This window comes from Saprolegnia diclina (assembly GCF_000281045.1).
Source record: "Saprolegnia diclina VS20 unplaced genomic scaffold supercont1.21, whole genome shotgun sequence".
In the NCBI taxonomy this organism is placed as follows: Eukaryota; Oomycota; class Saprolegniomycetes; order Saprolegniales; family Saprolegniaceae; genus Saprolegnia; species Saprolegnia diclina.
Genome location: NW_008246088.1, coordinates 222,974 through 233,782, shown reverse-complemented (window position 1 = coordinate 233,782; position 10,809 = coordinate 222,974). Strand labels below are relative to the sequence as shown.

The following is a 10,809-nucleotide window of genomic DNA, read 5'->3' as shown; positions in this document are numbered from 1 at the left end:
TACCGTTTTCGAGTAGCCGTAGACACCGCGGAGATCGCCAATGAGCCCCGACATGCCTCTCGTCTCGTACGGAAAGTAGAGCGTCTTCTTGTCGAGCGCCACGGACATGCGCTGGAGCATCTCCATGTAGCGCTGCGAAATGACGTACTCGGTCTGCGACGCGCCGTCGGCTGAGAACGCCGACGCGATGAGCTCGAGCGACTTGGACTCGGCGCGCGCCAGCTCGACCTTGGCGCCTGCCTGCCCTTCCGACCTGCATCATTCGATACATGAGATTCGCGGACGCCACGTGCATCGTTGTACGTCTTGCGCGTGGCTTCTTGCTCGGCGACACCCATGTTGTACTTTTGGAGCTTGGTGCCCTCGGAAATGAGACGCATGGCGGCCTTCTTGCCCTGCCATCAACCAGAATACATGAGGCGGGTTCGAAGCGCCGACCAACTACGGACCTCGGCAATGATAAACTCGGCGCGGCGCGTGCGCTCGGCAATCATCTGGCGCTTCATCGCGTTCGAAATGGTCGTGCCGGCCTTGGGGAGCATGTCGAGCACCTCCATGCGCTCGACCTAGCAGCATTTTCGATAGATCAAAACGGTCGTCCCACTTGCGATAGTTAAATTTCGTACCACAAGCCCCCACTGCGCAAAGCGCTCGCCAAAGCTGCGCTGGATGTGGGCGTTGATGACGCTCTGGGACGCAAGCGCCTCGGTGAACGTCATGTTGCCAAAGACCTCCTTCAGCTGCGTCTGCGCGACGTTCGCGATCGCCGTGTTGAGATCGTCGACCTCGTACACGGCCTAGCGTCTTCTTGTCAGCATCGTTCATACCGACAATGCCTATACCTTTTTGATGTCGACGATGCGAAAGAACATGATCGAGTTGATGTCGAGGAGGATCGTGTCCCGCGTGTACACCTTATACCAGTGCTGAGAACTTGGCACGCATTAGGGTATACCTCTTGGCTCGGGAAGCTGAAGATGCTTTCGCGCAGGTCGATGCGGTAGTTTTGCGTGCTACACAATATGCGGTGAGCGGCGCGCAGGACGATGCAGGCGTCGTACTCGTGCGACTCCATGCGGCCGTTGGACTTGACGACGCGCTTCCACGAGAAGCTCCGGGGCGAGTCGATGAATGGGATCTAAGACGCGTATGCCAGGATGATCGTTGTGTCGAGAGGCTCGTACGACAAAGTGGATGCCCGAGTCGAGGACGCCCTGGACGCGGCCAAAGCGCTCAATGACAATGCCTACGCCCATGTCAGGCCCATTCGGTGGCGGAGGATCAACGCACCTTCGGCCTGCTGGACGACGTAGATGGACTTGCTCAAGAGAAGAGCGATGAAGAGGAGCACGACGATCGGCACGGCGACGGCCGCAATGATGGACGTCATGTCCGACGACGATGACATGCTTCGGCCTTGCTACAAGTATTGAAATGCGAGCGCTTCGATACAAACTCCAAGTATGCGTTTATAGAGGTTTTCCATTTTTCTCAAACCCAGCGTATGACACTGGGCTGTGTCCACGGCCAGCTTCTCTACTCTCTCGGAAGGGCGCGCTTCGAAGGGCACGAGCAGTCATGGCCTACGGACGCCACTTGGATCTCCGCATTGCTCCACGCGCAGATTCGGACGCGCTAGAATGACGGGCGAAATGACATGTATAGCTTCAGTCTCGAGCAAGAAAGGACGCTGGTTGTCCTGGCCTGCATCGAGTAGGAGGCGTGTGACTCTAGTCGAATTCGTACTTCTCGCCGCTATCGGCAGTGATAGACGTCCCATGACGCATCGTCTTAACGTGGCGCATTCAAGTGCATAACAGGTTGGTGTCACGTTTTGCGGATCGCGACAGGCCAGGACAGCACCGGTTTCAGGACGCGTCTTGCTATAGTTGGAGCAGCGTTTCGGTCCGTCGCATTTGTGCTTCTTTGAGCGATGCGTCACCTCGTCGCTGTCGCACCAAGCGATGTAGCGCAAAGTACTGAATCGGACATGCCATGTGAGGCGCGCTGGTACGACGCCGCCGGTCTTTTCTACGTCGGCTGCTCGGTCGCGCTGAGCTTTGCAAGCGTGTTCCTCGCCGAGCCGTACCTCCAAAGCGACTCGTTCTGGCCCGAATTCCAGCCAAAAAACATCTCGACCGTGCTCGCGGCCGTGTACAACCTCCAGCTCACGCTCACGAACGTCGCCAGCGGCATCGAGCTCACGGACGCCGCGTTGGCGCTCTCGCCGCTCGACATGGTTGGCATCAACGCCGCGTACCCGCGGCGCATCATGTACGAAGAGCTCACGGACGTTGGCGAGGCTATTGCCGGTTTGCGACGCGTCTCGGCCGGGAACGTGGCGTATGTGAGTCCGCAGTATTGCTGGGCCGACGTCGATCGGCGCTGGGAAATGGCGCACACGGCGCGACGTCAGCAGCGCTGTGACGAGTTCTGGACGGCCAACGGCGCCGTCCACTTGGAGACGGTGCTGCGCAACATTGATATGCACGCGTGGCTGGCGCTTGCCGCGACGAGCTTTGAGCTGTACATCGCCAACGGCATGGCCGCGCTTCCAGGCGGCGCCGACTGGGTCGATGCCACGCGCCGCCACGTACTCGTGTCGGTCCCCGATGAAATCGCATTTTGGCATGCGCACAATCTGACGCATTTTAAGCTCCAGTGGTCGAACCGCAACCAGATCGGGATCCAAGAGACATTGAGCATCGGGACGTCCGTCTTTGGCTCGCTAGGTACCTTGGCGATCAAATCGATACCGGCAAGTGTCCGCAACGCACTCGTGACCTCCAACTACATGAACATGGCGCTGCAATATGACTTCAACGCGCTCGAGAGCACGAACTTGAGTCTGATTCGGAGCGCGCCGGCCTTTTTCGAAGCCAACAATGTCTCGCTCATCGAGGCGTTTGCCGTCGGCCTTCCGCTCAGTCTTCTCTACGACGTTGTGCACCGTTCGATCGGGTCGCTCGGTACTATCGACCTGCTTTGGGTGCCTGTCCCGGCCACCTTGCGCAAGAGCGTCCAACGCTTCCGCGCCCACATCCTCCAGAGTGTTCAGGCCGATATGGCACTCGCGACGATCTTTGCCAGCATCGACACGACGGTGCTGCACCCGACGCCGCCGCGCTGGAATGACCCGGATTTCATTTTTTACGGTGGCAACCCCATGTGCGGGTACGGCTCGGCGCTTCCGTACCCGCAAGAGTCGTGGGGGTTTAGCGACGCGTGCGCAAGCCAAAACCCATTTTCAACGACGCTGACTAGCTTCAGTGGGCTCTTTGCCTATACGATGCTCGGTGGATCCGTACAGCAACCATGCGCGCTACTGCGCGACGCCCCACGCTGCGAGACGATGCTGGACGCGATCGCTGCCAGCTACGCGCGGCTCGCACCGTCCAACGACACGTTGTTACTACCCAATGCGACCGACGAGCTTGCGCACCTCCTCTTTCTGCAGTATGTCGCAACCACGAATGCCAATACGACAGTGTTCTTAGCGCAGCAACCGCTGCTCGCGGACGGCGCGTGGGCGTTCTTTGGCTGGGCCGCGCTCTACGACTGGGCGATGAACATGCGCACGGTGTTGCAAGTCGAAGGCGACGTCGACCGCTTTGACGTCATGTCGTTCTACTATCCGCCCGTACCAAGCCAGCTCGGTGCGTCGCTCGTTGTGAGCTGGGCCGCGTACTTGCGCATATGCATGCTCGTGTCGAGCAGCCTCCTCGGCGGTGTCGCGCTGCTCATCGCTGTCGTTCACGTGGTCTCGGGGCGGCCCGCGGGCAGTCACTGGTTTGTCTTCAACCGCATCGCCTCCACCGTGTGGCTGAACCGAGGGCTGCTTCTGCTCCGGACGCTGGTCGCGCTCATTTGCCTCTCAACCGCCCCCATCGTTCCGACGACGACGAGCTACGACTGGGTGCACTTTTCGACGGCGCGACGCTCGGTGGTCGCCTCGTGCCTCCTCGCCGGCGAGACCACGTGGCTCACGTATGTTTTGCACGAGCTCTTACATCCGCTTGTCGGCAACCTCACGCCGCATTATGCGCCGCCGAGCTCGGTGCTGGCGTTTCTCCTTATCGCAGGCCTCGACGTTGTGGGTTCGATTCCGACAAGCGCGAGCATTTCTCGGTCGTGCTACAGCGTCGAGATGGACTATATGATCTACTGCACCTCAGGGCACGCGTCAACTCGGTCGCTGGCGTGGTCGGCCGCCATTCTCGGTCTCAACATCATTTCCGTCGGTGTATGTCTGCTGCTGGCGCATGCGTACCAAAAGCCCGGCCCGGTCCTCGCGGTGATACCCAACTTGCTCCTGCCACCGGCGGCGGTGGCGTTCCATCGATATCCCCAGAGCGCGCCGACCGGTGTACGGCTCAACGACGCCACGCTCGCGCTCTGTGGCATCTTGCACTTTTCCCGCCCCAGACTGCTCTTTGACACAAAGCTGTGGCTGCCCGTGCGCGCCGACGACGTGCGTCGCCACGTCGGGGCAGTCGATCTTCCCCACTGCATTGCGCTCTCGACCAAAGCAGCCGCGTCGCCACGCCGAGGTACGATCACGTGGACGCGGCGTGTGCACCGCACGCTGCACAAGATCACGCTCGTCGGCGGGTTCTCGTACTTGCTCTGCTCGCTCTACGGCAATTACTTTTACTTGGGCGTCACCCAAGAGTATTTGGCGAACGACTATGGGTGGGTCGACTACAACGCGACGGGCGCGCGGTCGTTTGTGGCCAACCTCTTCAACGTGCAGCTCTTCCTCGCTACGAACATGACGACAAGCCTCATCCTTGACGCTCCCGATATGGGCGATTGGCAGCAGTCGTACAACACGTCAGAGACAAATGTGCTGTGGCCGGATGCGATGGCGCGCCGACAGCTCTACCAGCCAAACCCGCCGCTGGACGAGATCATCTTGGGCCTGCGGGCGATGGATCCGTGCATGCTGCCGTGGATGTTCACGCAGTACTGCTGGCTCGACTGGAGCCAAACGTGGCCAATGGCATCGACAGCCGCACGGCAAGCGCGCTGCGTAGCGCATCGATCGAACGGCGCGAGGTATCTGGAGAGCGCGCTGCGCAACATTCTCGACTGGGCCGTCTGGGACCGCTGCTGGGGCGATGCGTTTGAGGTTGGAATTGCGCGCGATGTCGCCAGCACAATGCATGGCCAGATGTGGCTCAATGCGACCATGCAAGCGCACTCGATTTCGATCGCCGACGAAACCAAATTCTGGGCCGCGCATGGCCTCACCACATTTGTGTTGCAGTGGCAAAACTACAAGTCGGTCGGTCTCTTGGACTCGATCCAGATCCGCACGGCGCTGGGGGCATCGTACCCCGTACGCCTCAGTGCGCGCGCAGGCTCAACGCACTTGAGTCAAGAAACGTCACGCAAAATGTACTGGGCATTTGCGAGCGACCTTTGGGCCGCCACGTGCAACTCCTCCGGCGTCGGTGGTTTGAGCCTCCTCGCCTCGAGCCCTCGCTTTGCCTACAGCAATGTATCCAGCGAGCACCTTCTCATCTCGAACGGGTCGTTTCTGTCAGCGCCGCTCTCGGCCGGCTTGACCTCGCTCCGAGCCGCGGTCGGGCCCTTCAACGCAGTCGATATGACGTTCGTGCCCGTCCCCAACGCGCTCCTCAGCGTGTACACGGGCCTCGCCAACGCCCTCTCAGCGCTTTTGTATCACAATGCGTCGGCGCAAGCTGCCTTTTTCGAGCTCCGGGTCGCTGCTAGCATGGGAGCGCTACCGGCGGCGTACGGTCACCGATGGACGATCGGGAGCAACCTCCTTTGCGGCGACGACGTCCCGCCCAATGCAGTCGCATTCGGCTGGAACACGTACTTTGGCATGGCGAGCATGTGCCATTCATACTACAATGAGTACATGTTTCCGACGCGGCTGCAGCTGCTCCTCGCCGTACTCTCAAGCCCCCCCACCAACTACGAAGCAGTGTGCGCGCTCGATATTTACGCAAGCAGTACGTGCGCTACGGACTATCGTGCTATTGCCGCCTTTGCAATGACGTACAATCTCTCGATCCACGCGGCGAGCGTCGCTGCGGCCACCGCCGCAACGGTCGCCCCGTCCGTCGTGCTCTATCTTCTCAACGCTAGCTTGGTCGAGCTCACTTCGATTCCACTCCTTCAGGCGTCCGACAACGGCTGGAGTTTCTTTGGGTGGTGCTACTTGTACGAATGGATCGTCGGCCTACGAGATGTGGTTGCGTTCGAGGGCGACCATGGCGTGATCACTGCGATCTCGAGCCGGTCGCACCCGCTCGTCTTCGCACCAGATGCATCGGAGATCCCGCACTCGCTCTCGTACCTCTTCCAGTGCTGCGTCCAGTACATCACCACCGTCCTTCTCTGCGTCGCGGCATGCGTCGCGCTCAGCACCATCGCGCAGCGTGGACATGTCGAGAGGCTCAACCTCTTTGAGCTCAACCGGATCGTCGGCCACGTTTGGATCGGCCGGCTCTTCCTCGTCGTCCGTGCGATCACGGCCATATGGCTCCTCAACACGAGCACGCTCACGCTCCGTCGCATCGGATGCGGGACGTGGTTCTCGGTGCCGAGCTTGCCGTGGTACAAGCTGGTCGTTGCGAGCGCCGAGAGCACGTGGCTTGTCTACGTGCTCAACGACCTCTTGAGCTGCGTCACGGGCCCGTACACGTCCTACTATGCGATGAAGAGCTCGTTCCTTGCGTGGGTGGTTGTCGCCGTCTGGACCGCCGCGTCGCCGCAAGCGTACACTGCTCTCCTCGACCGCCACTGCGAGTTTGTCGATATGGACACAGCCCTACATTGTGCGAGCGGCTACGTCGAGATTGGCAACGCCTCGCGCGTCGGCCTCACGGCGCTCATTTGCATTGGTAGCGTCGTCGGGTGCTACAGCATCGAGCGGCTGTATCGACCGCGCCTCGTCGCCTTGGCGATCCCGACCCAGCTCCTCAACGCCCAGAGCTTCTACATGCTCGACATGACCGACTGGGTCGTCCACGGCGAGTTTTTCCTCGACAAGACGTCGGCGTTCATGGCCGGTGTCATCGCGATCGAGTGGCGACGACGCTTGTACGTCCTCGACATCAAGTCGTGGCGGGGCTTCTCGATCGGTGCCATGGAGCTCGACCGACGGCTCACGTCCAACGGGACCCACGAACGCCTGAGCTGGGCGATTCCGCTCAGTCGTATTTAGTAGGATGCAATACCAACTAAACGACCTTGGTTTCGTTTTGAAAGCTAGTTTCTCACCGAAGGATACAGACCGACTTGCCGAGTACGTGGCGCTACGTACGCTGCGAGACGCCGAATTGCTCACTGCACATTCGTCTCGAGACGCCTGTCGTGGCGTTGGACCTTCGTGCGCAATAGCTCTTCACTGATTTAGCTGCAGGAAAAGCGTCCAACTGAAAGCAAGGCGAGCGACCATCTGCACAGGCAAAGGTATCAATACACTAGTACATGGAAAGTAGAGTCCTTCCTACTACGGACGATGATACTAGTACTACAGTGTACGCATCGACGACTATGTACTCGTGGAGCGGCTACCGCGCGTGCACGAACGAGGCCAAGATGGCGTCCGTGCGGTCTTGCTCGCGTAAAAGCGACGAAAGGATCACGTGCATGTCGTCCGGCGACAAGACGGCCGAGGGCGACGCGGCCGCCGACGACACGGACGGCCAAGGCGACGAGCTCGGGCTCAGCACGGCCGTGACGACCGACTCGAGCACTGGCACCGAGACCAGCGTGGCATTTTCATCCGGATGCAGCGCGTCCGACGCCATGCACGCCAGCTGCTCGAGGCGCGCTGTGCGCACCGCGGCCGTCCGCGTCTTGGTGTCGAGCACAAAGAGCGTGCCGACGACGACGCCCGACGGCGCGTGCAGCGGCACGCCGGCGTAAAATGTTGCAGACGTCGGTGGTGCGCACCACGGATGGTCGCGATCGCCCGTGCGGAGAACGACAACCGGCGACGCGCTCTCCAAAACTTGGGCGCCAAAGGCCGTCGCGCGGGGCACCGGCGCCGAGACGAACCCATGGGCGGCGATGACGCGCTCAGTGTCGACGTCGATTAGACTCACGCCGGCCATGGGGCAGTTGTAGGCGGCGGCCGCGGCCTTGCAGACGTCGTCCAACCGCGCCGTGTCGGCCACCGTTTCGGAGACGACCTCCAGACGACGACTTGTGGCTTTGGGTCGCCGGCGCGTCGGCGGCTGCAGCGGCGTGTGGCTGCGCGATAGCGTTGCGCGCTCGCTGGACCCGCGGGCCGACTTGGCGGGCAGCGTTTCAATGACGTGGCGCACGCAGCATTCAATGCAGATCTGCACTGTGCGGCGGCGGCGCTTGTCGTCCGCAGTCTCGTGGACATCAACGATCTCGAGGCAGGCGCGACAGACGACCGAGCCACACTAGAATATGCGATGAGTCTTCCCACATAGAGTTGGATGGAACGTACGTGGCGGCAGTGACGCTTGCGACGGAAGCATGTAAAGAGGTTCTGGCAGGCGCGGCAGTCGACGGCACTCGCCGTGTCGTGGAGGTGGTCCTTCGTACTCAGGCGCGCCCACGTGCTGCTGTCGACGGCCCACGCGCCATACCGGCGCGGCCGACAGATCGTGATGCCGCTCATATGTAGTTGGGTACGATTGGTAAATGCACCACTGACGCGAGACGTCGTCGCAGCTGTCGACAAGTGTTGGGCGCGCGAGTTACCACGGCCGCGTTGGATCTGCTGTCAAGTGGGTGGCCATCACACTGGACGCACGCCTTGCCCTTTCCTGAGGCACAACGCCCCAACCCCTATCTGACTCGAGCAGCTCCGTCTACGTTGGCCCTGTGCTGCCAACACCACGGTCGACGCATCAACACCCACGTTGGAAGCATGGCACCCTTCGTTCAACCGCAAGCTCTGCGTCGCATCAAGCTTGCGTCGGTCAGACACGATTGGCAATACCAGCTGCAGACCAGGCACAGCCGCGAGCGATCAACCACGAGCATTAGTGGCACCACCCAGTAGCGAATCATACACGACAGTCGTTGCAGACGTGCGGCCAACGCCACATGCTATCACCTTGCGTCGCATCGCCGTGCGCTCATAGTACAGTGTAGGTGTCGACTAGACTTGGTACAGTACTGTGTAATGAAGTACATTACAGTCTGTAGTTGGTCTTCGTCGTCGCCGTCAAGGTACGAACTAAACGAGCTCGACAAAGTATTGGCACACGACTCTACTGTATCAGTCGCTTTCGAGCCCATGGCGCTCTGCCGTCGGAGCTTCCGTATTAGTGCAAAGTGGCGTGGCGCTACGAGTGGCGTCGATGGCTGTGGTCGAGTCGTCCACCCAAGGTGCCTCGTCAGCAACACGGTGCTGGGTGCAAAGGAACCGTGACGACGCTGCCATCCATCGCCGAAACGTCGTTGCCAGGTGAGGCGTCTGGCGTGTCATGTCGGTGGCCTCAGGCGAGAGATGACGCGTTCGCATGTCGCCAGCAACGGCAAGACAGACACCTTGTCGCTACCAACTAGTAGTACGGCGTCTCCCATTCACACTGTTAACGAGTGTGCGTTAAATAGCATTAGACGGCGGGCGACTATGCGACATGTTGCAAATACGTGGCGCGGTGTCCGTCGAGGATGGCTTGCGTGTGCGCCTGGCACGCGAGGAGGGACGCGAGCATGCGTTGCATGTCACTGGCGGCCGCGTCGCTCGAGCTGCTTTCGCGCGGCGCCGGCGGCAGCCGGTCTTCGTCCGCGAGCTCAATCACCGACGTCGCTACGACCGAGTGCAACTCCGAGCGCATCGACGAGAGCGCATCCGACCGAACCGACGAGATGGCGCTGAGCACCGACTGCATCACAGCGATCGAGTTGACGTCGTCATCGTCGTCATTGAGCTCGAGCTTGGCGAGGATCGACGAAGCGACTTCGCGGAGCCCGGCGTCCTCGAACGACGCGTGCGGACGGGTGTCCATGACAAAGACACACCCGACGACGTGGCCGGATGCTGTTTGCAGCGGGACGCTTGCATAAAACTGGAGGTGCAGTGGGCCTTTTAGCCACGGGTGCCCACGGAAGCGCGTGTTGATCGCGCGCTTGTTGCAGAGCACGACCGGCTGCTTCCACCGAACTGCGTGGGCGCCGAGCGACTGGTACCGCGGGAGATCCCACCCGGGAAACCCGATCGCAGCTTTGAAAAACTCGCGGTCGGCGTCGACAAAGCTGATGCCAGCCATGGGGCAGTCGTACGTGGCGCCCGCAATCGCGGCGAGGACGTCAAAGAGCTGGGCGGGCGCCGTGTCAAGCACGTGTAGCGACCGCAGTGCGTCGAGGCGGCGGTCTTCTTCGCTGCTGCTCGACGGTGTCGACGCACATGTCGTTGAGGTCGATGGCCGTGGCAAGCTCACGGTCGAGTAGAACGTATCGCGGTCCGTCGGCCGCTGCGACTCGCTCGCCCGCGGCAGCTTCATGGGCGCCTCGTGCACCGTGTAGCTGGCTTTGAGAGCCACGGTGCGCGCGACTTCGCTGTACATGTGCTCCTGCATGTATGACGTGCAGCAGTCGACACAGAGCTTGGCGCGGAGGCGCGGGCCGGCTGTGGGTGCTTGCGACCGCATGGTGGAGAGGGCCGTGGCGCGAAAGCCGTAGGTGCTGGACCGCCGGTTCTCGTCCTTGTCAATGTCGACGCTCTCCAAGCACGACGAGCACATGAGGCGGCCGCACTATAGTTGGGTGGCATGAGCGTGTTGCACGAGACGCGGTGACGTACGAGGTGGCAGTGATGCTTGCGCACAAAGACGTTGAAGG

The 10,809-nt window shown here is 61.1% G+C and overlaps 4 protein-coding genes across 4 annotated transcripts; 1 reads left to right on the top strand and 3 right to left on the bottom strand.

The window, feature by feature from the left end:
• Window positions 1–401: 401 nt before the first annotated feature.
• SDRG_07319 (hypothetical protein) lies at window positions 402–1,408 on the bottom strand (the record flags this gene model as incomplete). The annotated part of the gene is made up of 7 exons (XM_008613145.1): window positions 402–566; window positions 627–797; window positions 843–914; window positions 956–1,013; window positions 1,062–1,138; window positions 1,185–1,246; window positions 1,291–1,408. 7 exons carry the CDS (start codon window positions 1,406–1,408, stop codon window positions 402–404), a joined length of 723 nt encoding a protein of 240 aa, XP_008611367.1.
• A 523-nt stretch (window positions 1,409–1,931) lies between these two features.
• Window positions 1,932–7,231, top strand: SDRG_07318 (hypothetical protein; the record flags this gene model as incomplete). The annotated part of the gene is made up of 1 exon (XM_008613144.1): window positions 1,932–7,231. A coding segment is annotated over one exon (5,270 nt), but the record flags the coding sequence as incomplete, so codon positions are not given.
• On the bottom strand, window positions 7,177–8,682 carry SDRG_07317 (hypothetical protein). The gene is made up of 2 exons (XM_008613143.1): window positions 8,462–8,682; window positions 7,177–8,414 (listed from the first exon to the last, which is right to left on the bottom strand). The coding sequence occupies exons 1-2, from the start codon at window positions 8,633–8,635 to the stop codon at window positions 7,551–7,553; spliced, it is 1,038 nt and encodes a 345-aa protein (XP_008611365.1). The 5' UTR covers window positions 8,636–8,682; the 3' UTR covers window positions 7,177–7,550.
• Window positions 8,683–9,516: 834 nt separating this feature from the next.
• On the bottom strand, window positions 9,517–10,809 carry SDRG_07316 (hypothetical protein). Its single transcript, XM_008613142.1, has 2 exons — window positions 10,772–10,809; window positions 9,517–10,724 (listed from the first exon to the last, which is right to left on the bottom strand). The coding sequence occupies exon 2, from the start codon at window positions 10,710–10,712 to the stop codon at window positions 9,597–9,599; it is 1,116 nt and encodes a 371-aa protein (XP_008611364.1). The 5' UTR covers window positions 10,713–10,724; window positions 10,772–10,809; the 3' UTR covers window positions 9,517–9,596.